At 36.7% G+C, this 25,850-nt stretch overlaps 2 protein-coding genes across 4 annotated transcripts; one reads left to right on the top strand and one right to left on the bottom strand.

The window, feature by feature from the left end:
- The first annotated feature begins 1,382 nt into the window (after positions 1-1,382).
- On the top strand, positions 1,383-5,889 carry LOC107801074 (uncharacterized). Of its 2 annotated transcripts, none has more exons than XM_016624341.2 (4): positions 1,383-1,548; positions 4,137-4,650; positions 4,721-4,952; positions 5,064-5,889. In XM_016624341.2, exons 2-4 carry the CDS (start codon positions 4,180-4,182, stop codon positions 5,534-5,536), a joined length of 1,176 nt encoding a protein of 391 aa, XP_016479827.1. In that variant the 5' UTR covers positions 1,383-1,548; positions 4,137-4,179; the 3' UTR covers positions 5,537-5,889. The 2 variants fall into 2 exon arrangements, with proteins under 2 accessions (XP_016479827.1, XP_016479826.1); XM_016624340.2 differs by having other exon boundaries at positions 1,384-1,548; positions 4,128-4,650.
- A 1,002-nt stretch (positions 5,890-6,891) lies between these two features.
- LOC107801072 (uncharacterized) lies at positions 6,892-24,975 on the bottom strand. 2 transcript variants are annotated; one of them, XR_012696784.1, is made up of 11 exons: positions 24,650-24,786; positions 22,476-23,801; positions 15,420-18,825; positions 13,081-13,141; positions 12,051-12,149; positions 10,353-10,447; positions 9,933-10,046; positions 8,797-8,864; positions 7,765-7,875; positions 7,328-7,562; positions 6,892-7,143 (listed from the first exon to the last, which is right to left on the bottom strand). XR_012696784.1 is itself a non-coding variant. In XM_075225507.1 (11 exons), the coding sequence occupies exons 2-11, from the start codon at positions 22,630-22,632 to the stop codon at positions 7,033-7,035; spliced, it is 1,227 nt and encodes a 408-aa protein (XP_075081608.1). In that variant the 5' UTR covers positions 22,633-23,801; positions 24,650-24,975; the 3' UTR covers positions 6,892-7,032. The 2 variants fall into 2 exon arrangements, 1 of the variants encoding a protein (XP_075081608.1); XM_075225507.1 differs by having other exon boundaries at positions 15,420-15,595; positions 24,650-24,975.
- Between the last annotated feature and the right edge of the window lie 875 nt (positions 24,976-25,850).

The raw sequence follows: 25,850 nt of genomic DNA, 5'->3' as shown, positions 1-25,850 counted from the left end.
TATTAAATTATATTAATTAATTAAATGATAAATTAGTAAAATAATATATAATTAACTAATATAGTTAAGTAATAGAACCTTATATCAGTGTTTTGGTTCGTGCATAATACACAAATGGTAGTACATTTTTCCCATTTAAAATAAAGGAATTTTTACCTCCTATAGCAAAGGTTAACACCTTATTTATTTTAAATAAATACCATTTAAAAAAATTATATTCTATAGTTACCTTTTAAGATTTATAGCAAAATATTTAATTTTGGTTATCTCCTAGCCCTAAGACACTAAATACGCTAATCAGTTACACTTTTTTCTTTCTCTTTCTACTTTGATACATCCCATTCTATTCCCTCATCCCATTAAAATTTCTGATGGTGGAAGGGAAACAATCTTTGCTTGAGTATCACGGAGTTCCAGTTTATCAATCTATGGATAGCTTGAAATCCAATAATGGCATATTTTGGGGTTCTGCAATATTGCTTCATATGTCATGAATGTATTCTCCTGGTTGCTTTGATTCACCGGGAAAATACCCAAGGCAATATGCCGTTTGAGATGGCTGGTGCCTGGTTTGAACACGTTAGCTACTGACGGATCTAAGAAGTACGATTTCGTCGTGCAAAATGACGGTAACGTTGTGACATTGAAGACGAAGATTGTGAAGATTACCGGAACTCTAATTGATGAACAACCATTGGCTATTTTTATGGTTTGTTGAACTCTAATTCGCCGGAAATTAGGGTTTGTTCTTGAACACAGATGATGGAGTTTTGGGCTGAGCAACTTGATTTTCTATCAATATATTTCAATGTATTTTCATGTATTTCATTGTATTCATTGTCTTTTTTTTCATTGTAATTCAATGTATCTCGTTGTATTTCATGTATTTCTCACTGTCTTTTTTTCTCATTGTATTTCAATGTATCCCGGTATATTCTATGTATTTCATTGTATTCACTGTCTCGCTATATGTCATGAATGTATTCATAAGTTTTTTTAATTAATATAATTTATGTATTCAGATGTATTATATAATTTCTCTGAAGATTGCTATGTTTTTGGGGTATTTTTCGATTGAGAATCTTTTTTATAACTGAATCTCATGTTTCACTCCATGAATACAGTCAAATACACTCGAATACAACAACTGATTAGCTGGACTTCCCTGATTCACGCCTATTTTTGCTACTATATTCATGAATACAATAGCTTAAATACATCAAATACATCTTATAACCACATAAAAGGTATCCAAAATTCGTAATATAGCAAATGGTATCTATAAATAGCTAATTACTACTAAAAGATAGTGTGCACTATGAAAATTACTCTAAAATAAACCCCAAAAGATAACAAGTGGCTTTTTCCCCAAACACTTTCTTAAAATTGTACTTGTGTCCTATGGTCCTCACCTTAAACCCTTGAATTCCCTCTTCTTGTCCGTCTAAAACCCCAGACACTTCGCTTTTCTCTCATATAAAGTTTGCTTCTTTACTTCTACTTTACACATTTCAATTCTCCATTCGACCATTACCGTCTTCTTCTCAGGTAATTGAAGAGCCTTTTCTGTTTATTTCTCCTTTCGTTTTACTATTTTCCTGATTCGTTCTTCAATTTGCTTAGAATACATATGCCACTTGTTACACTCTAATTTTATGTATTACGTCTAATTCGAAGCTACATTCGCCCCAATTCTTGTTTTTTTTAGCTTTATATTTCTTTCTGTGTTTTGGGGATACCTATTGAAATAGATCATGTTGTTTTAATTTACTTTTTGTTGTATGTTTGGTTCCCATCTGTTATGCTGTTTATGCTAGATGCAGTTATCACTTTTTAGGGCAATGAAATGTGGAACAGGAATTGGTTTCTTGGGAGATAAATCAACAAATTTGAAAACCAGAAAAAAAAAAAGATATCATATTTGATAATGAGGGAGCAGGGAGGTTATATATAATTTTTATATGGAGTAACATAGTGAGGATTCATATAGCCAACCCCGACTTGTTTGAGGCCTATGTTGCACGGACTCTCCAAATTGCTGCCGCACCCATGTCGGATCCTCCAAGAATATATTACTTTTGGAGGATCCGACACGTGCCTGGAGACATTTTCGTAGAGTCCGAGCAACATAGTTTGAGGCTAAGGTGTAGTTGTTGTATTTGAAAAATAAGGGAGGATGCCTCTCTTCTTTTTTTGGTGTTCTGTTTCTGCAAAAAAACTATGAACATTGTTTGTCAATTAATATTCGGTGTATTTATTTTTCTTTGAATGCCGTTTGTGTAAAATGTTACCATCGGATGCATGACACTATGTCTAATGTTGTTTTAGTGTGACTTTTTAGTTGGTGAAAGCCTTTTATTTTTTTTCCAGAGCTTCTTGGGTCTATCTTACCCTTAGTTGATTCTTGATTTAGTTATGGAAAAGGGAAGAAAAAGTAAAATCATAGAGACCTGTACCTAAATTAAGATATAAATTTGATACTCCTCTATTCTGGTTAGTGTTTTTGTTTTTAGAAGGCTCTAATGTGGTTAGTATATCGCATTCTTTCTGGTAAAAGAATTCAGTATTCTTTAGACCTCACCCAACCTCTCCGTCTGTACTTTTGAGCTATGTTGCTTGGATTCTTCAAATCTCTGCCGCACCCATGTCAATCCAACACGATTTGGGTATGGATGTAGGATCCACACCGGATTTGGTCAACTTACCTTGGATGCTTTGACTGCATATTTGACCAAGAAGTATAGATTGATTGGGTATTTGGTTTCATCTTTGGGTTTATATATATATAAGTATATAAAGTATGAGAACGCTTTGAGAACGCTTTGCTATTGCACAAGATATGTTATGAATAAAATCTTAGGTGTTTATAAAGAATTAAATTTTATTCGTTTTAGATCAATGACTTTATTTGATCGAAATATTTACTTAACATGTCGTAATATTTATATTCATTGGCCATATCCCAACATCTGTATCCATACTCGAATCCATGCCCCCAAATCATAAAAATTTTGTGATGACGAATCCGAATTTTAGATCCACACCCGAGTCCGAGCAACATAGCTTTTGAGTTCATAAAAAGATATTTCTTTTTTTTGAAAATGAAAAGACAATATATGTGACTCTACCCTCAAGGTATGGGCAAGGTCTGCGTACACACTACCCTCCCCAGACCCCGCTCATGGATTATACTGGGTTTGTTATTATCGTTGTTGTTGTAAAAGATAATATATGTGAGTTCATAAAAAGAAATGTTTAGCTCAAGTGGCAAAGGGTGGTGGATTTGTGTCTTAGGTCACAGGTTCAAGCCCCCACACCATGCAAAGCAAAGCCCGGTATTTAAGTGGAGAAGGGTAGAGGGGAGGGTCCATTATCCACCGAATTTCGAAGGCTGCGGTTGGTCCAAAGGATCGGCCTCAGACGGATTTCTCGGTCATCAAAAAAAAAAAAGAAATGTAAGGAACCCACCAAGCTCTTTGTTATTTCAAAGGTGGTTTTGCAAGGAAAGCAAGGACCTCATGTTTCTGCTATTTTGCTGTCAAATACTGTAAGGGAGGGATGCTACGTTATCAGCGAACCTCGTCCGCTTCTGTTTCTTTCTCGAAATTATTTTCCTTTTATCTAACCTCGCTGAGCATCCTCCTCCAAAGAACTTGCTTTCTTCACACACAGAATTTGTTATGAATGTAAATGAAGGCAAAAGCCTATTAATGGTGATTCAAGTTGAAACTTATTAAGTTGCGTCAAGCTATATGAGCAAATGTGTAAAAGTATTAGATGGGGTGAAAGGTATTGATCAAGATGTCTATTTTGTATGGTGGATATAATTGAGAATCCAAGTGTTAGAGAAACTTTCATCTCTTGAGAATGTTTGGCATGGTTGCTGGGGCCAAGCCTAACACTTCCTCAAGTGCAGCTAACTGGTGACATTTAAGGGCCTTGATGCTTTTCTATAAGTCTTGGCTTCTGCATAGGAGATTTTCTTGGATTTTGACTGTATATTTAGTTATAATTCATTATTGTTGATTGTTTCACACACATTTGGTTTATAATGGTTTTAATTTCAATTTAGTTGTGTAAAGCACTCGGCAGCTTAAAAAATTGATCTGATCCATTATTTCACATAGGACTTTCAGTTAATACATTTTGAAATTCATTCTGGAGATATATCCACCAAGCATGGATGATGTCGACATAGAATTGGATGAACTGGAATTAGTTGCTGCTGCTGCTGGCTATCACTATTATAATTGTATAACTAGGCAGCCTTCTCGTAGTTCAACTCCTAAAGGGTCTGGCTTCTTGAGCGAACTACTTAGTGCCAATGATGATGTGTGTCGGGAAATGTTAAGGATGGATAAACATGTTTTTCACAAGCTATGTAACATCCTTAGACAAAGAGGCATGCTACGTGACACACCTGGCGTTATGATAGAGGAGCAATTGGCAATATTCTTGAACATTGTTGGCCACAATGAACGTAACAGGGTAATACAAGAGCGTTATCAGCACTCTGGTGAAACAATAAGCAGGCATTTTAATAATGTTTTGAGGGCAATTAAGTCGTTATCCCGCGAGTTCCTTCAACTTCCTCCAGTCAGCACTCCTCTCCAGATCCTTGAAAGTAATAGATTCTACCCATATTTTGAGGTTAGCCTCTAATCCTCCTTCGTTCTTGTTCCGTTTTCATGGACTTATTGACCTGACTTTGTTATTTCAGGATTGCATTGGTGTGATCGATAGCATGAGAATCCCTGCTCATGTGCCAGCCAAGGATCAATCCCGTTTTCGTAATAAGAAGGGTATTCTGACACAAAATGTGTTGGCAGCTTGCACATTTGATCTACAATTTATATTTGTCTACCCTGGTTGGGAAGGCTCAGCTTCAGATTCACGGGTTTTGAGAGCAGTCCTAGATGATCCCGATCAGAACTTCCCTCCAATCCCTGAAGGTTGTTCATAATTATTAAGCAGAATAGTCTGCCTTTACTTTAATTCATTTTCTTTTTTAACACATACTTAAACAAGTGGTTGATATTTTGTGGACGAATTGTCTACTGCAGGGAAATATTATCTTGTTGATACAGGTTATGTTAATATGGATGGATTTATTGCTCCATTTCCAGGAATTCGATGTCATCTTCATGAATATCGGGGTGCTAATCTATTACCTAGAAGTGCAAAGGAGTTATATAACCACCGGCATGCATCACTCAGAAATGCCATTCAGAAATCTTTTGAGGTGCTGAAAACGAGATTTCCAATTCTCAAACTTGCCCCTCAATATGCTTTTAACACACAAAGGGACATTGTTATAGCTGCATGTGTTATTCACAATCACATTCGGCGTGAGGAAAGGAATGACTGGTTGTTTAAAGACATTGAAGGAACATCAGTAGAAGAGTTGCCTGATTTAGATGACCAGCCTGATCCACAATTGGCTTTTCAAATACAAGAACAAAGTGCCTCTGCTTTGAGAGATTCCATTACAGCAGCAATGTGGAATGACTTTATCAATAAATGGGACGCGTGGTGATTCATATTGCTTGGTTTTCAACTTAGTCTGAAGTTGACACCTTGGTTATCCTGTGAATAGCTTCATGTGTTCATGGAAAAAGATAGATTTGGTGCATGCCATGGTGAAAAGCATTAATATTTTTGTTTTGCCACAGTTAGTAGCCACACTAGCAATACATGATTCATCCTTCAATTGTGATAATGATCCTCTTTTCCTTCTTTTTTTGTGCCCGAATTCGGAGGTGTTATTTGCTTCTGCCATCAGTTATCTGTTGTTAATAGGGAGTAGTATCTTTCAGCATTTATCAACCTGGATAATGGTGAAAACTTTTGCACTGTGTAATTAGTACCAGTTTTTATTATTGCCGTTCCACCTATTTTCCGTCTCTTATGATATTGATATTATCTTTCTGGTTGTTGCTGCCGGTGCGGATCTATTATCTTTGTTCGTCTTTTTGAGCCAATGGTCTCCCAGAAACCTCTCTACTCCTCCGGGTAGGGGTAAGGTCTGCATACACTTCACCCTCCCCAAACTCCATTTGTGGGATTTACTAGATTGTTGTTATTGTTGTTGATAATGGTGAAAACTTTACTTAATTTGCAAGTAAAGAAATTTCTGTCTACTGGTGCTTTTGTTTTGATCATGGCCTCCTTGTTTTTTTCGCCTTTTTATGTGCAAACTTTCCTTAATTTTAGCTATTTTGAAAGCATACATGTTTTAGTGGCTTCTCAAAGAATGACTTCATATTGGGTAAAACCACTGACCTGTTTTTGAACATCAGGAAATGGGACGAGAAAATGTCTCTTTGTGCAACGGAAGAAAGTTCTAACTAAAATTAATATTGTTTTTTTCCCGATCATTTCACGCTGATTCTGCATTTTGTATTGCATCCGATGACATGGCTCTTGATAGGAACATGTGGAGGTCGAGCATTAGGATGGTAGGCTAGGGGGTAGTCGAGAGTTCTTCCCTCTTTGTACCGGGTAGTCTAATAGAGTTTCGTTTAGGTTTGTTAGCGGTCTTTATTGTATTCACATAGTTATTTTGCATAGTTTTATGTTATTGTCCTTTCACTTATTTGTTGTGGTTATTTTCTTTCTTGGTATCTTTTGTTATGACATGTCTTCTCTCTTATTTATTTTCTGATATTATTGCCTCTCCTATTGAGCTGAGAGTCTCTTGCAAACAGCCTCTCTGTCCTTTTCGGGGTAGGGGTAAGGTCTACGTACACTCTACTCTCCCCAGACCCCACTAGTGGGATTTTATTTGGTATGTTGTTGTTTATATGGGATTTAGTATCTACTGCAGTTCACTTGAAAAGAAAATTTTGAAAACCATCAAAAAGGAAAAACAGAAAAGAGAAACATATAAGCTGGAGGAAGCATATGCACATTGTTTAAATAGTTTTGTTCATAACTTCCATAATTTAGCATTCTAAATCAGTATAAGTCCAGTACATTTATCTCTAGACAAATTATATCCAAAACCTGTAGTTCTCCAATACAAAGGATTGCCTAATTTGGGGAAAGAAAATGTGCTCTAGTAAGAGGATATTCTTTTCCAGCAATCCAAACGCCAGTTTGCGACCATTGAATGTCTTCCCACTCCACATTCTCCTCCAAAACCTTCCGAAAAATAACATTTGAAAACAATCAGGTAAAGAAAAACCAGAGAAAAAATAGACAGCTATTTTCTTAAATAGGGATGTAAGCTTTTTGGTATTCACAGCACAAATAACCTACTCTTCATGGTGTTGCTATTATACAGATATTGCTAACACGTAATAGGGGCAGAAACAAGGTTGAATACCTCAACGTGTTCAAGGGGCAAAGGAATTCCAACTGATTGCATTAGTTTCTGAGGCAAGGCCTTCTTACACCGGGACCATCGAAACAAATCTACCATCATATTTTCACCGTCCGCTCCATATTTTTCTCCGTTTGCCACGTGTATGTTGTAAGTTTGAGGTTTGTCAACATCCATTTCATGCATCTGAGACGTTGTAGCCTTTACCATCTTTTCTCCATTAAAGCAGAGCTCATACCTTCAGATTAATTAACAAGTCAAGGAGTGAAGGAGACTGAAGACCACAGTAAAAAGGCACAAATCAGATGCAAAATTATCAAAATCACATTTCGGTCACTTTCTCATCGATTTTCTTTTTCCTTCCTATTTTTTTCTTCACTCCTATTTGGCAGTTCCATCCCATTGGAGGGTGTAAGAAAATAGGGAAGCCAGTGAGTTACCTTTGAGTATGGGTTTCCAAATAAAGAACTTCGCCCTTTTTCATGCGTGAAGATGTAAAAAGGGGCTTTTTCAAACCCTTGTCAGCAACAACACTGATACTGTATTTGAGCCTGGGGAAAGAAGCGAGCAACAGTAAGTAAATAGAAACCACCGGCAACAGCAAGCTAAAATATCAAAAGAACAAAACCTCTCAAGGTATATCAACCTGGTAAATAGGACTTTTTAAATTGTCAAGGATATGGATCAAACCACCGACTTTGTTACCGACTCAAAACTAAAGGTCAGAGGATAGAACAAGACAAGTATACTGTAGCATTGCTCATCCTTGATATTCCAACCCATACTTCACAGTTCACAACCCCCTACTAACATATGGAAAGTGACACAAGAATACAAAGACGTTATCTACCCTTAGGTCCCAATCACAGATCCATGCATCCTAAGATACAGTTAAAACGAAAACTAAATGGTCCTCCGACACATCAATCTTACTGCTTCAAAGTCACACTTGTAGTCATATGCTCAATACTCTGAACACTACAGGAATTGGGAAAAAATGATCAATAGAAAGATAGCCTTCATGGATCCATTGAAATTTCATTCAAGCAAATTGAAGGGAAGTCTTGAGGAGGGTTTATTAGAGAATAACATATTGTAACTATTGAGTGCCAGACTGTAATGGAAAAAAAGGAAGATAAATTTCATAGAAAAATTTACCTTGTTCTTTTTCCCAATAATTGAAAAATATTTTCAGCTAAACCACTAGAAAATACGAAGAAAAAAAAGTTACTCATAAAATATATACCAAAAGCATTAAAAATTACTCCTTTTGGAAAAGAAAAAAAAGCTCCTTTTGTATGAACAGAACCCAATAGGAAAATCACAACAGGAAAAAATTGAAGGACGAGCTGATGCAGAAAATCGTACCATACCAAGGGTCCTTGCATAAGTGACAAATCATTTGGATTAGAAAAGGAAAAAAAGAATCATTCATTTGAAGAGCAAGCTGATCCAGAAAATCAGAAAAATACCAAGGCTCATTGCATAAGTTGAACTGAATGGTCACTTCACGTACAAATCTCTGTTGTCGTAGTGCATTCTACAATGAGAGAGAGAACCAACAATCAAGTTGAGGCTAAGTTAATTGGAAAATTTAAATACCACAACACACTACAACCAAGATTATTAATCAAAATAGAATGCATAGCGTTACATCTCCTTCTCCTTTCAGTACCTCAAGAAAAGATAAATAATAAAAAGATATGACCATCAGATTGCAATGAATAACCTAAAATAGACTATAAGATCTACTTGAGTTGGTTTTGGTTGTTTTGCAGCTCTTTATTACCATTGGGTCAAGCAGAAGCTCAAAACCAAGAGCAAGTCATTTTTCAACATTTTAAAATCAGTTTTTGCATAGTTTTACGCGCAATTAGGAGAAAATGTGACATATTGAGTTTTCCATGAACATTCCCATGACTCATGCAAATTAATGAGAAGCCAAATGTTTGAGAACTCGATAGAGCTCATTCTCTTATTCCTGAGTAATCTCAGCATAATGCATCTCGTTGCAATGCAAATAAGATGATAACATGATGTATAAAGGTAGAATTTTTTTTCGAATTCAACTATGATGTACTTAGGCTGTTTACGCGACCAATCATAGAAGTAACCGGTAACTCAAGAACGGGAAAGATTGTTGAAATTTTCAAGTTTCAGCATTTCAAGTTTTGATATTTTTTAAAGATACAGTTGCATCATTTGTTAATGCAAAAAACACGTTCACATGAACATACCAAAACTCCTCTTAGCTTCTTTTTTTCCTTTTAAGCTGTTTGTATGGACAAGGCATCCACGTTTTTAAAGTAAAAAAGGGTTGACAAGATAGTTAGATGTTAGTTTGGCAACTATAGTGTTGAAAAGGGTTTAGCATTAGTCTACAGAAATGGAGAAGAGACACAATTTAGCAATAGTCTCCACCTAGATGGTTCTCATCTGATTATGCTATTTATAAGAAAAGAGGAGGGATCAGTCGAATGCTAAGCATCACCAATGTAAACAGCTTCAGGCTCCCAGAGAGGGAAAGTAAGCAAAAGATATATTGTTTGTCTTATAATATTTAAAAACGTGCAAAGCAAAGTAAACTTCAACTTGAGTGGAATAATACCGAAGCTGCAGCTCTAGTGGTCATAGTGCGCTCTGCTGTCACGGGAGCAAGCGTAGGCTCCAAGGTTGAGGAGTGCGTCAGACAAGGTTCAAGATCTATGGTTCCACCTCCTTTCTAAAGGGCATGACAAATAATCAGAAAGGTCGTATAGGAGTCAGTACAAAGTTCAACATAGATATAACTGCACATTCATTACTTGTAAAAGGAATTTACTTGCATATATTAATCAAAAACAGCAAGCAACGTAGATATGTACTCTAGGCCAGAATTGCTAGTAGTGTAAGTCCATCCCAGAAAGCTAAAAAATCATCAGAAAACTAAGGGTTTGGCAAATAAAGTAGACGATGTAAAAAAAATTTGAGCCAAAAAAAAAATTAAACAAAAAGAACAGAAGGGAAGGAAAGAAAATGCAATCCACACCTTCACAACAGAGCACCGCTCGATACAGTAGCTGCAGCCAACTGCAGCACCCCAGGCACGTGAACGCACATTGTTTCTCAGAGTTGATATATAGCCTACAGCAAATGCAGTGTGACATCAGAAATGCAACGGATCGGGATGCAACACCTTATCTGAACAGACTTATGATTTTACTCACAGAAGTCATATTGAAGGTGTCTTTGAATAAGCCTATTGCTATATGGACAAAGTATTGTGATGTCCCAAACATAATCAACACAGAGAAAATGGCCTTCAATAATCCTAGCATTTCAGATGCACTAAAAGCATTGTGAACATGCTGCAGCTCCACATTTTTTTCCCATTTTTAGCATAATCAATTAGTATTGTCGAAAACAATATGCATATTAGAAGGAGATAAGCCATTCGCCAACTTGCACCTTCTTTTTCCTTGTTTACTAATCAATTAGTACTGTTGAAAATAAGATGCACATTTGAAGGGGATCAGCAATTAGTCAACTTGCAAAAGCTTGGATTTTATCAGTTTAAATAATGAAATGGGATCAAGCAAATTGAAAAAACAAAAATTGAGCAATACTGTGTAAAGCTCTCTGTGAGAGAATCTCCAGAAGGGACAAATTAGTTAATATTACGGAAAAGAATATGTATACTTCCAGGCCTTCACCACATTTTAGATCTTCCGAGAGATTCCCGATCAACGATTTAGGTAAGTACCAAAAGGAAAGAGAGAATGAAAAGGAAAACTTGATCCTGCTCCATTCAGAAGGGTATGCCTACAAGTAGCTATCCTAAATGATTCATTTTCTTTATAAGTTTCCCAAGATGAAGATATGTAAAGTGACATAACTTCAAAAAGATACTATGCAGGTGGAACACATATTTTCTCCTTTATTATTGATCTTTTTTTTATATAACGGTGGTGTCTAAGCCAACTTGCACGTACTTCAACTATTGCACCAGATACCTACTATCTCCCACCAACACAAGTACCGATAACTCTGTCTACCAAGGCTTAGGCAAATAAGAAGAAATCACCTAGTGTATTTTGTTTCCACTGGGATTTGAACCTTGGTCTCCAAGGTTTGCACCCACTACATGGACCACCACTAGGGTGTTTTATCGTTCTTATATTTTCCTAGACAGGTACACCTTACAGCTATTTAATAACTAAAAGTAGGCCACCAATCATTTCTCATCAGATAATGCGTTGATTCAATACATTTCAAAACATATGGCAGTTGGCATAGAATTTATATGAAGTACAACAGTCAACTATGTAAGTGTCCCTTTTTAAATTCTTTTTGCCTTGGTTGAGGGTGGGGGAAGCAAGGTGCTTAAACAAGTCTCAAGTGTTTAATAACAATTATCTTCGCCGTGAGTAATCAAATTCATTTAACTGAAACCCCAGACATCAATGTGAATAAAAGAAACTCTTATTGTTTCAGCGAACTCCAAAGCGCCATAGCCCCATGTTTGATCTTCCAAGCGCCAAAACACACACTAAAATTATTAACAAACAAGTGTGATAGAGAGCCCGACCAAAACTTGGGACCATAAAAGGTGATTGTAAAATTTGGGGCTACAAATAAGTTCAGCTCATTAAAAGAAAAGTTTTAAGCATTATACCATATGTAGAACAGGCTTTGTTTTTCTAACAATAGCAATGCTGAAGCAACATTTAGTTTTCAAAAGACTTACAATCTTGGGGAGGTAGCACCCTGATAGTAGCGTGTAACTCCTTAATGGTTGGCAGAAGAGGAGAAGCAGTAGTACGACAGTAACCTGTGTGCATAAGAACTGGAGAAACAAGAAAAAACAGTAGTAAATAGATGTCGCAATGTCCTATATTATGCGTGCACATAAAGTACTTTGGTAAGTTCTCAAGCAATTCTGAGGTAAAGGCTAAACAGTTCCCTAAACCAAATGGACAAGCAGATAAGTTGATGGTTATTGATATTATATGAGCAGATATATTTGCCTCTTTTAACAGGAGACAAAGGGGAAGACCAGTAGCACAATCATGAATCAACAATAAGGAAAGTTCAGCAAAAACATAATCTCTTTAGAATAATTATCTATTATCTTGTTTTATGTGAAAAATAGGTTTGCTTGACTAGATCATAGTTATGAAAAGATTGGGAAGAATGGAAGCTAGACCTAAATGAAAAAATCCACCACATGACGGTATACTCAAAATTTATTTCTTCTATGCAGGCAACGGTTTCCACACTTCCCGCTTGAGGACAAGTGCGATTTGAAGGAGAGGAGTAATGTTAGCACCCCTTTAGTCTACCAACGGTTTACACATGGAAAGTTTAAAAATATCAGGAAGTACATGACTTCAGCATCTGTTAGTTATGTTTCATATATTTCCTGTAGCAGTTATTAGTAGTAGGCCACTTTCTCATTCCAGTAGTGTTAGGAAGTTATTTCCTAGTTTTAGGTAGGAGGTTAATCAACCAGTGTTTGAATTAAAGTTATTTGAACTCAGTGAAAGGTATGCAGAAAATTATTCCAGTCTTTGAGTACTTTAACTCTAGAGATTGCAGGTTCTCTCTTAGCGAACCAGCACCATAGGTTGCAAAAAGAAACCATCTTTCCAAACTCCTAATATTCTCCATATTAACTCTGATTTTGTCTTGCAGCGTCCCATAACAAGATCCATAACAGGGGACTGTAACATGATGCCTTAATTGTGATACAAAAATATTGAACATAAGTGACAAACCTGCAACAAGATCTGAGTCATTGGTGTATATATCCGTTCCCCATAGCTGGCCACCTCTCACCTGCAAATGACATAGAGAACTCAAATGACTACGCTAACATGATAAGACAGAACCAAACTACAACCACAAGAGATAAGACTGGGAGTCAGATGTAACCTTAGCAAGAATTGTAGGTGTGGGGATGAGATGCATGTTAGAATTAGTGGCAGGAATATGCATACAAAGGATGAAAGGTGCATGTTGATCAGGTTCTATGGCCCCGGCATAAATGCATGTGTGAGAGAGAGAAAGATGCCACTAGGTGCACTTATATTAGAATTCAAAAGCTTTTGTTTTGCATTTTGAGTTAAAGTTGATCCATCAATTCAACAGTATAATGCTGCACTCAGATTTTTTTGAATGTTAAGAGGATAAATTAAATTATATGCGACTACCTTCACACATGTCTAGATTTATTAAACCTAATTAAGAACAGTATTATATAATACCATGTAGAATACCTTGGGATATCTATATGTAATTATAGACTAATTACGTACCTTATTAGGTACAGAGAAGATTACCTACTATAATGTAGATAGTCGGAAACTCATATATAAGAAGCCCCTCTAGTACTTTGTTAATCAATCAAATTCAGCAAGTAATCTTTATTTGTGTCAATGGTATCAGAGCCTCTAAATCTTGGTAGAGACTTGAGTAGCTTTCACCTACCGGCGAGTGGCTTTACGCCTCCTTCCTCGCCACTGTTTTCTCTTCATTCTTTTCCTCTTCCTGACCCCCTCCCCTTTCCGTCGACCTCTATGACGATGCATTGTCCTCTCTCTAGCGACCGGCACTGTCCACTCTGTGGTGACTCGTGCAGCTCCTCTATAAAGAAACCCACACGTCCTCTAAAATATTGAACTTCTAGTCATTGTTTTTCCAATTTAAGCTACAGCGATGATGTCCTGGAAGTTCGCAACACCATACCTTTTTCCAGAGACTGAGAATAGATTCCTTCCCTCGTTTAGTGCAAGAAGCACTTTCTTTCTTGTGCAGTTACCAGCAACTGCAACTTTCTGAAAGAAAGAATTCCAACACTGTTTTCTTTTCGGTGATCTTGCACTATCTCGGCAAGATTTTAACAACTTCTTTCCATGTTTTCAGAATAAGCAAACACATATTGCTTTTCCCCACTTAGAGTTTGAGAAGGTATGTTGAATGTTAGAAAGAATAAGTAAAGTTATATGTTTCTAAATTCACACATGTCTAGATTCATTGAATTAACTAAAAATAATATTATAGATTACTCTATAGGATACCTTAGCATATTAGGTATATAATGATAGACGAATACTTACTTTACTAGAAACAGAAAATGATTACTACCACATTGTACGTAGTCTGAGACTCATATATAAGGAATCCCTCTTGAGAAGTAATGAACCTTGAGCCTAACTCAACCCTAAAAACTAGCTCATACGATGAGGATTTCTCCCAAGACCACATAAAGCGTCCAATTCTCCACCCCACATATGATGTAGGATTATTAACACACTCCGCATGCCCAAACTGTACTGTGCACAACACAATATAGGGCCCAACATCGGATAAACCAAGAATTGGGATGGACCTTGGCTCAGATACCATGAGAAGAAATGGAACTTAGGCCTAACTTAACCTCAAAAGTTAGCTCATGAAGTGAGGAGTCCACAAACGACATGGGACTACTCACACCTCTTGTACATTGCAACTCCCACTTATGTCCAAGTTTGATCGTCATTTACAATGCAAGCCAATGGTCCAGAAAATAAGTCTTCGTTAACAACAATCATTTAAGTATTAAAATATCTTGGTCCAATGCTAAGCACCGCAAGTACATCTAAGATATACAACATCATAGCACAACATAAAGATACACTTAACTTATCAACCCACCAAAGGCTACTTACTTAAAAGAAACTGGACTCAGACTTCATTATAACAACCAAGAGTACTCCAATAACTAATATAGATTCTGTATCAAGCTTGACGACGTCCTGCTTTGCGAACTTTTGAAGCATAAAGTCATCGCACTGATTGATGGCTAGCATGTAAGAAGCTATCAAAGTAATTGGGAGCTAGCAAAGTGATGTTCAAATATTTCAAAGTTGGAGTAAAAGTATTTAGAGACACCCGCATAATCATCTAACCTCTTTCTTGCTCAATGATTAGAAAGGAAAACCCTTAAACCAGAGTATTGAAAGAGCTATTATTTAAAATTAATTAGAGTAGTTATCTTCGAAAGGACACAAACAGAAGATGAGGAATAAAATTTAAAAGGGTGTATATGAATCATCAGCTGCTATTCTAATCTTACCTGGCGATTTGTAGCTGATACGTGTTCAGCTGGAATCCTAATTTCTAAAGTAGGACCACTTGGAGAGCTCTCAGATGCTCTATCAGCTTGAGATGATTCATATTCCTTCCACAATTTAATCAGTTCTTGCATGCACTCACCAACTCTATAATTGACGGTGGATACATCATGCTTACCTGGAAAGACAAAGGAAACCAATTTTTCAGATATGGAGCAGGAATACTAAGTCACAACATTTTTTTTTATAAGTGAGAAATCCCCAAGGGCTAGTGGCGGATGGTTCAAAACTCGGTGGATAATGGGCCCATTTAGTCGGCTAATCTATGAGCAACTTCTGCTTTGTACCATCATCAGTTGATTTTTTGTACAGAAGTAGCAACAAGCAAGTAGGGATGAAAAACAATAGAAAAGCATCCTAACCTAACAATGACTAACATTTTAATGGCAGGTGAAATGCAACAAATATTTTTTAATAAAATTTATTTAGTACAAGATTTTTCATAAAGAAAAAAGAGAATACAGAAATTATCATCATAGAACGCGTCAGACATATCAGCTCTGCAGCAAAGGAGGGACAGAAAACAGTTCAATTCACTCAGAATTTTTATTTGACTATTCAAAAGAGGAATTTTATAGAACTATTAAAACCATTCCACAAAACAAGTAATATGATCTGCAGATATACCAGTATGACTCTAATAGATGAGAATCATTTGCATATGTTACAAATATTGAATGCACAACTTCCGCATACAATGTACTACAGGTCACAACAAACATGTAGCAGACACTACTAGAGTTAAAACGTTGCAGTCAGTGCATTAATGGGAATTTACACGTAGCAATTATCCACAAATAACAGATTACATGTGAATCTGTGATATTTTCTGAGAGCTAATATACCATGCGTTACAAGATACACAAAATGTGCCATGTGTTACAGCTGTAAGTTATAAGTTGGCTTTTGCACGAAGTGGCTGATTATCAGAATCCTGGGTTTACCCATATAGTTTCCAAATGTTGATGTGTAAAGAAATGATTATTATACTTTTTTGATAAACTAAAAAATAATTATAATTATAATCTTGAAGAATACAAAAGAAAAGCCACTGTAATGCGTGGCTGTCTCTTTTCCAATTCAAAGTAGAAATCTTTCATGTTTTCAATATTCGGGACATATTTTTTAGAATAGACCTTGGGCCTAATTCAGCCCCAAAACCTAAATCATAAAATGAGGATTACACAAAATCATATAAGGAGACAACATTTCATTCCCTCAACCAATGTGGGACACTCTAATACTCCCCTCCTCCTGCAAGCCGAGGGTTGAACATCTGGAACGTGGACAAAGTAACAAATGGGGCCCAAAATTTGGTAAACCAAGGATAGGGATAGGTCTAGCTCTGATAGCAGGGAAAATGGACCTAGGGCCTAACTCAACTCCAAAAGCTAACTCATGAGGTGACCCAAGGCTATATGAGGAGAACAACACTTTTTTCATGCAAAGGAGAACAACACATTCTCTCAACCAATGTGGGACATTATAAAAATTGTACATAACATTAGATTACAAATTGGGCTAAAGTAACTACTCAGACCTCTTTTAACTTTCTCAGGTTAAGCTAATATTCGCACAGAACTTTTCTCTTGATTACAGATCAATGTTTTCTCTCGATTATCTACTCTTTCTGGCTGATTTAACCTTTTCAATTTTATTTATTTTCATGGACCCTTTTTGGAGTACTTTTGGCCAACATTCATTCCTCAATTAAGATTCATTTGGCCACGGGATTGAGCAGAAGGAAATTTGTCATGAAATAGCAGTAAGAGTACAGTCATAGAACTCTGTAATTATGTCAAACCAGAAAAAAGATCAATGCAACTCACCCTTTTATGTAAAAGGAAAAAACACAAGAAGAAGTCATATTCTCACATAAATAGATAATCATATCATCAATTACTAGAAGTCCTTGTTCGCATTACTTTAAAGATTTTCAGACTCCAATGACATAATTAGCTATACTAAATTGAAAATAGGGGAGTGAGGTGGTCAGGTTAAAATTTGCATGCAAGAAAGTGAGAAGCTAAAGACCCTAACGTAAGAGAAGAACGGATAGAAGAGAAGCACTAATCTCAAAGACAATGTCATCACTCATCACTTGGTTCTAAAGGAAAGTTATATCTTTTTGTCTCTTATCTGCTTCCCCTAGTACCCACCCCTGGCTTTCAGTGCCTCAAAAATAATTTCGCCTTATCATTGTTTTGATGAATTCTTTAGCTAACTACTTGGCAAAATTTCGTGTATAATTGTTTTTTGATTTTTCTCTAACAAATCTTTCAGGACTAATTGTAGATTGCCAATATAGATAATTGGAAAAGCTCTGATATAATACCGACTACATCAGAATGATATTTGTGTCAAACTAATTCTTCCTCTCTAATCTAGAGCTCAATATGATGAACATGGAAGAGGGATACAAGAGACAAGTTTTAAAAAAAATGTGGGTTATCTAAAAAAGGAAAGAGCATAAGCTTGGCGATGTTGATTGGCTTTATTCAATCCAGCCAGTGGGTTTAAAGCGCATAAAATGAACGACCTTTTAGATGGTTATTAAAAGAGAACTTAATATGTAACATGTGGCACGAAATTTTTTGTATAAGAAAGACTTCAATTCAAGGAGAGAAATTTATTTAATCTTAAATGACTCAAAGCATTTAAAGCAAGATTGTCTTCTAATCCTGGAGGGGCCTGGTTTCCAGTTGTATCATCATGCTAATTTGGTCACAAACTACTGATTGTTTTGTCCATTAAAAAGAGAGATTGGTCCATCAGCAGTGACAAAGGTTATATGGATTCAAACAAATGGCAAGAAGTTTGCAGTTCACAATCCAAAGTATACACCAGCAATCAATAGTATAAAGCCAAAAAGAAGAAAACTACATGCCCACATGAGAATTGATATGCAGAAACAAAAGAATGACATCTATAGAGTTCCTTTCTCTGCATACTGGAAAAGCGATGACCAACAAGTCATTCAAGACAGTTCGAGTATAACACATTTGTCGAAGGAGATTCATGTAATGCAGACAGAAGCTGAAAGCAGTTAAGATATTAAAGAGGATGAAGAAGCAGGAACATGTGAGCATATGATTTTGCATATAGGCATATCTAGCAACCTAAGGCAGAAACAGCTGGCAAATCTGGAAGAATGACGGCCAAAAGAGCATCAATTCCTAACAAGGAAACTATCACAACCAATAAAAGATGGGATCAAGGTCGTTTATTTGTTAACTTAGCAACTTTCAGAGTCAAATAAGTCTGCAAATAAGAATGCCAAGAACAACTCCCTCCTCTGCATACAAACTTGAGACCACTTCAAGTATTTTTAACAGCTTACCTTGAGATCTGCACAGAAAGAAAACAGAAGAAGAGTTACACTACACATCAACAAAAAGAGATTTATGTGCACTAAGTGGAGAAAATATCATCAAACTTATCAGGATAAATAAATTATAGGAAGTTTAAACTCAAATTAGTGAATTTATTAGTTGCTAAACGAGAAAATGAATTAAACACGACTTAGACCACATATATCACCCTTTAATTATCAAATCTAGTTCAGTCTTTACATTTAATTTTTTAGTAAATAACCATACAAGACCTGAGAAAAAGATAATCGTCAACCAAACTGAGTCCTGAAAACCAAATTAGTCACTGAATTTGAAGTATGATAGATGTGATTAACACCCAATTACCCAAACTGGCAAGTCTGACTAAAGCCATAATAAACTTTTTGATCAAGCTTTTAGGGAGGTAGCCGACGGAAGCGGGAGTTGAAGTGAGGCTTGACTCTCAAGTCATTCCCAAGAGAGGTAGTTTCAAGTACCTTGGATCGGTTATTCAGGGGATCGGGGAGATTGACGAGGATGTCACACACCGTATAGGGGTGGGGTGGATGAAGTGGAGGTTAGCGTCGGGAGTCTTGTGTGACAAGAAAGTGCCACCGTTACTAAAAGGTAAGTTTTATAGAGCAGTGGTTAGGCCTGCCATGTTATATGGAACTGAATGTTGGCTGGTAAAGAACTCACACATCCAGAAGATGAAAGTAGCAGAGATGAGGATGTTGAGATGGATGTGCGGGCATACAAGGATGGATAAGATTAGGAATGAAGATATTCGAGAGAAGGTGGGCGTGGCCCCCATGGAGGACAAGATGCGGGAAGTAAGACTCAGATGGTTCGGGCACATTCAGAGGAGGAGCACTGATGCACCGGTGAGGAGGTGTGAGCGACTGGTTGTAGTGGGCACGCGGAGAGGTAGAGGGCGACCTAAGAAGTATTGGGGAGAGGTGATCAAACAGGACATGGCGCGATTAGGATTACTGAGGACATGGCCCTTGACAGGGAATTATGGAGGTCGAGCATTAAGGTTGTAGGTTAGGGGAAAGTGTGAATATTTCTACAGCACAATAGAGTGAGACTAGCCAGTTAGGAGTTAGACTAAGAATGTCATTGGTCGTCTATTGATGCAGGGCTTTACCTGCTAGTTTTACTATACCAGCCATCTATTTCGTATTCTGTATTTCATATCTCTTATATTGATGTTATTTTATTATGCATTTCTTATGGTACTAATATATCGGCTCCTGTTGCTTTTTTTAGCCGAGGGTCTCCTGGAAACAACCTCTCTACCCTTCGGGGTAGGGGTAAGGTCTGCGTACATATTACCCTCCCCATACCCCACTTGTGGGATTATACTGGGTCGTTGTTGTTGTTGTTGATCAAGCTTTTAGGGATTAAATGGAAGAATATAGATGAAGCTGCATAAAGGTGGTTTTAAAAACTTTTTTTTTGGTTGATAAAGTACAATAACAACAACTTAGTGGAATCCCACAAGTGGGGTCTGGGGAGGGTAGTGTATACGCAAACCTTACCCCTATCTATGAAGGTAGAGAGGCTGTTTCCGAAAGACCCTCGGCTCAAGAACGTAAAAATAGAGCAATAGAGAAACAATAGCAACAACAATGTAATTTTGCTGATAAAGTAATAACTTTATTAGTGTAGAAAATTGAAAAACTTTCCCCTTAAAGACAACATTGCTCTTATAACAGCATTTTATCGCCGCCCCTCTCTGCGATTAAGAAATGGCACAGCTGAACATTATAAAGGATCTGAAAATTTTGAATTCACAATTCTTAATTACGCCTTATAGATGTTTCTAGGGATCTTGGAAACTTGATGTTGGGTTCCGGATACCTTCTTGACCTGCTGACTTCTTTTTATAAAAAGATGATCAAATGACCAAAAAAAGGTGAAAATCAGGATTACTTGAAGAGCTTGGATATCAAAGGGTTTAGCTTATCTTAACAGGGAAAGATACAGTTAAAATATGGCAACATTTCTTAATGACAAAATTGACAAAAGATACAGCCATCATATTCATGCCCATTCTGTAATGTTTTTCTCGACTGAGATTACTCAAAAGACAGACAGGATTATTACTACACTTATTTGACTATAAATATCTCAGATTTCCCGGAAATGACATGTGACATCTCCTTTTTGTTCTTGCAAAAAGAGAAGAAACTTTTTATTGACTTAGTCAATTAACAATATACAAGAGGAGCTCCTTATATAGAAGTTTAAGGCTACAGATGATATGGTAGGTAACATTATCTATGCTAATAAAGGTAAATAAATATTCTATAATTGAATACATAATAATATCCTAATGTATCCTACATAATACTTTTTAATTCAAGTTCAATGGATTCAGCCATTTCTAAATATAGAGACATGTAACACTACTTACTTTTTTCCTGAAGAAGTATAACGCTACTTACTTTTTTAACATTGAACACACACCCTAAACTCAATGTGGGTGGAATAGTGTAGAATCACAAAAAAAGAGTAGTGTTGGAAAGTAGCAGATACCCGGTATTTGTGTTGGTGGAAAGTAGTAGGTACCCACTGGAATTGCCGAGCTGACTAGGATGCCACCATTATCAAAAGAAAAAAAAGAAAGAAAAGCGGTTTATATAGCTTTTCTCTTCAAAAAAGAAAAAGCAATGTTGGAATTCTTTCCTCCAAAAAGTCACTGATGATTACACAGCGTAAAAATGTGCTTCTTGTACTAAATATAAAAAGAACCTATCTTTTCTTTTATAACCGAAAAATGCACAGACTACGCTTCAAAACTCGGTAGATAATGGGTCCCTTTATCCTTCTCCATTAAATCCATGCCTAGCTCCCAACAGGATTTGAACACGTGACGTGCGCCACCATACATCTAGTGTTAAACAACCTCTGCTGTTGAACCAAAGCCCAAGGGCCAAAAAAGAATCTATTCTCTATAATTGCGAAAAAGGTATACTATTGCAAATCTCTAAGGCATCCTCAGAAACTTCAATTAGCAAAAACAATGACCAAAAATGTCAAGTCTAGAGGAAGGTATCTGGCGCCAGTCTCCATAGTGATAACATGCCGAAGAGGTTAGAGGAGTCGACGTTGACTGTGGATGAGAAGAGGGTATGGGTCACTCCACAACAAAAGGAAAAGAAGAAAGACATACACCGCCAGGTGGCGTCAGACCGTCCACCAATAAGTGGAACTATATGAAAGTCCAAGAAAAGAAAAATAAAACATTTTAGTGACTTAGTTGATCAACAATGTAAAAGAGGACCTCTACGAAGCTTACGCTACGCATGATATGGCAGGTCACCATGCTCTACGCTAATAAGATAAGTAAATATTTTATAATTAAATACAAAATATCACAAGGTATCCACAGAATATTCTATAATAGTTCCTTAACTTTTTTCTTTATTAAGTTCTATAATATTTTCCTTGTTTGATTGAATCTAGACATATATTCTCTAACATTCAACTGATCTAAAGACCTCGAACTCGAGGATTGTAGCAGACAGGGGCCATGACATCTATCTATAGTTGCAATGGTCCATTACTCTGCCGGCCGACTGTAGATTGCCTATGGCTCACCATTTATAGGTAAAGAATCAGAAAACGTCAAGTCAATCAGCAAAGGAAAAGGCATACCCTTCATTTTCATGAGTGTGTGACCTAAAAGGAGGATCGCGGTTGGCCATAGGACTCCCTCTTGGCCTCCTTTTGCGCTGCTGAACTCCACAATTAAGAGCTTCTCTTTCTCCACCTCCTTCAGTGTCCATTGCTTCCCCCTCTGATTCTTTATCATGATGCGTGCCAGGTTTCTCAGGCTTCTCTCCTTCTAAATCAGTATCTCTTTCCTTTCTCCTCTCACTTCCATCTCTGTCAGTATTTTTCCAGCTATCATGATCTTTCTGTTTCTTCAGCTCCACTGTTGAATTTCCCAGCTCATTTGTTTTTCCAGGAACATCAACCACTTTTTTTTCACTCTGTGAAACCTCTCTCTCCGCTCCATTCCACACTTCCCTGTTCACATTGTCCTTTTCCCAGTCCTTTGGTCTCTCCTTATCCTTTGAAATATCTCTTCTTTCCTTCTCCCGCCGCTCAGATTCCCTTTCCTCTTTAAGCAACTCCTTGTTATCAGAACTGCTATTCCCTAGTTGTAAATTATTCCGACGATCATTTCTTTCTTTATCCCTATCTCCCCCTTCCCGGTGCTTCCCTTCTTTCCTTTTTCTATCTTTATCTTTGTCTGTCAAATCCACCTTGTTTTCACCAATAGCTTCACGCACTTGAGCAAAATCCCTGTTATCGTTTGAGAATTCCTTTCCTACCTCAGCAGCACCATGGGTTCTTGACGCATTCCATGGATCCACGTTCCCAGCAGGGACATCAAGATATCTTTTGCCTGTGTTTTCTTCTTTAGAATCCTTCCAACTCACCCCACTAAACCTGTCCTTATCAGCCTTCACATCTCCCTTATATTCGGGTAAAGTATCCCCATCATGTTTAATGTCCTTACCATCATCAGCTCTCTTCTCAAATCTATCGTCCTTGTCCCTTAATTCACTTTTTGCATCACAATTCTCAACCTTGTTATTTTCCTTGGGCTGTAATCTGTTATCTAAAGCAACAGAATGATCAGGATGTGAAACATTTGGAACATTTGGAACATTTGGACATGATGAAACACGGTACATTGGTAGCTCAGGAGATCTTCTATCCGAATCCCGTGATACGAACCGTCGAATCTTCGGCATTCGACCATCTGGGCCTACATCAACGGAGCGAATAAATTCCAGTTTTCCATCACTCGTCAGCTTGATCATTCTACCAGAGTCATCCTGGTAGTACGTTGGAGAAGAAGAGTGACTGCGGTTACTACCACTAACATTTCCACCATCCTCATGTGGTCTTTTATTAGGAGTAGTGCTCATATTCCAGCATATAAGATAAAGAAACCTCAAGAACCACAACCTGCAAAATATTAAAACCCAAGAAATATCATCAACCTAAATCGATGATGTGCTGAGCAAAATAACAAGGAAAACCACCTGTAAGAAACAAAAGTAATAAACTTTTCACCAAATTCATGAACAGCTTAACAACACAAAGCCATTTTATTAATAACATTCACTAACTAGTGAAAGATCTGCAAGCAGCAGACTCTCAAAGCTGACTTCATACCTAATAATAATTCTAGGACCTGATACCTACACAACCATGCATCATACAGAGGGGAGATATCAGTTAGGAGGCTAGGCATTAAGATCTCTTTTTTATCTTTTGAATTCGATTAAAGGCAAGATATCATCTTTTCGTTAGCAGCAGGCTTACAGAACTTCAAAATCTGATATAAAATAGAGAGAAAATAACTGGAGACCAGCATTGCCACTCAATTCGAGCAAATATTTCCTCGACAAATCAGCTTTAGCTCAATAAACACACCATTAATAAAATAAAAAGGGTTAAAAATAAAAGAAGCAAAGAAGATTTAATTATTACATCCATTCTAATACTTAATAATTTGTCTTTTCAAGCAAATTTGGGGTTCTCTATATCTCAATAGAAGAAAATCAAAACAAACAAAAAAGATTCAGCTATTGCCATGCCAATTACAACGTAGCACCGAGAAATTTTTCAAACAATGTGCTAAAAAATTTCATTTCATAACCCTAAGTATAGCAATCAGTAAGAACCCAGAAAAGAAAAAAGGTTAAGGCTTTGAATCTAATCACATACACCCAGAACAGAAAAAACCAAGAAAATCCCAAAAAAAATAATATATATATGAACTTTAATGCCAGCAAAAAGTAAAAACACACCTTGATAGTAAAAGAAGGAGAAAAACTCAAACTTTATCTGTCAATTTCTCTCTTTAGGACCAAAGTACAGAGGAGAATTGCTTAGATTTAGAGCACAAGTTATCGGGGTGTATTTGTCAGCAAAAATGTACACTGATCTTTTTGTGTTTTATATTGAGCAAGTACGTAATTAATGGTGTAATTTGGAATTAGTGAGTCAAATGACAGTTTGGCCCTTTAATTTGGCTTTACTAGGGACTAGATGGGTAAAAAAGCCAGTTTTTGAACAGTTATTTAGGGGCCGTTTGGTTTTGGACAAGATTATAATTCTACATCTGATGTGGGATAACTAATAGTAGTAGCTAATATAAAATATATACCAATATTAGCTAATATCAATAATCAAATATGGAAAAATATAACTTTAAATTCTAAGTTGAGATTAGTATCCTAATTTCGGTAATTAAATAACAAAAATGCGGTTCAATACTTAGCCAACTTTTGAGATGTATAGCCTGTTTGGCCAAGGTTTTTTTTGGCCAAAAGTGTTTTTTTGGCCAAAAATTGGTAAAAATAACACGATATAGCCAGTTTTCGGATTGGTCATTCAAAAATAGTCAGCGTTTACGAAGTCAATGAAAAATAGTCACTATTTTGCTGCAACAGAGACCGGTCCAGCATAATATACTGGAGTTCGGTGCACATGTGTATGAACTCCAACATATTATGCTGGACCGGTATACTTTGCTGACTCCAGTATAATATACTGAAAACTAGAGCATCGGTGCTCCAAACTCCAGTATATTATACTGGACAATTATACTTGCTGGAACTCCAGTATATTATGCTGGAGTTCTAGTGTACTTATGTTGAGAACTCCATCATATTATGCTGGAGTTCCAACATACTTATCCTGGAACTCCAGTATAATATGCTGGAGTTCAAGCATACTTATGCTGAAACTCCAGTATAATATACTTGCGTATTTTCCGGGTTTTGAACAGTGTTTTCGCTCAAATTTATCTTTACATGAAAAGTGGCTAAATTTCGATTACTTTTGAAACTAGGCTATTTTTGAACGACCAGTTGTAAATCTGGCTATTTTTGAATTTCTCCCCAAAAATTGAGGTGTTTGGCCAAGCTTTTTGAGGGGAAAAAAGTATTTTTGAGGAGAAGCAGAGGCAGTGTTTGAGAAGCAGAAAAATGTAGTTTTTCTCCAAAA

Source organism: Nicotiana tabacum, chromosome 11 (genome assembly GCF_000715075.1).
Source record: "Nicotiana tabacum cultivar K326 chromosome 11, ASM71507v2, whole genome shotgun sequence".
Classification (NCBI taxonomy): Eukaryota; Viridiplantae; Streptophyta; class Magnoliopsida; order Solanales; family Solanaceae; genus Nicotiana; species Nicotiana tabacum.
This window is presented reverse-complemented; position numbering and strand designations above follow the sequence as displayed.

What these genes read in the sequence shown, in the direction of transcription:
- LOC107801074 (XM_016624341.2), top strand. Translation starts at nt 4,180, where the DNA reads ATGGATGATGTCGACATAGAATTGGATGAACTGGAATTAGTTGCTGCT. An exon ending in GATTCTACCCATATTTTGAG is followed by an intron (nt 4,651 to 4,720) that starts GTTAGCCTCTAA and finishes TTGTTATTTCAG; the next exon opens with GATTGCATTGGTGTGATCGA. An exon ending in CTTCCCTCCAATCCCTGAAG is followed by an intron (nt 4,953 to 5,063) that starts GTTGTTCATAAT and finishes TGTCTACTGCAG; the next exon opens with GGAAATATTATCTTGTTGAT.
- LOC107801072 (XM_075225507.1), bottom strand. Translation starts at nt 22,632, where the DNA reads ATGATAAAGAATCAGAGGGGGAAGCAATGGACACTGAAGGAGGTGGAG. An exon ending in CACACTCATGAAAATGAAGG is followed by an intron (nt 15,596 to 22,475) that starts GTATGCCTTTTC and finishes TTGTCTTTCCAG; the next exon opens with GTAAGCATGATGTATCCACC. An exon ending in TATCAGCTACAAATCGCCAG is followed by an intron (nt 13,142 to 15,419) that starts GTAAGATTAGAA and finishes TGTCATTTGCAG; the next exon opens with GTGAGAGGTGGCCAGCTATG.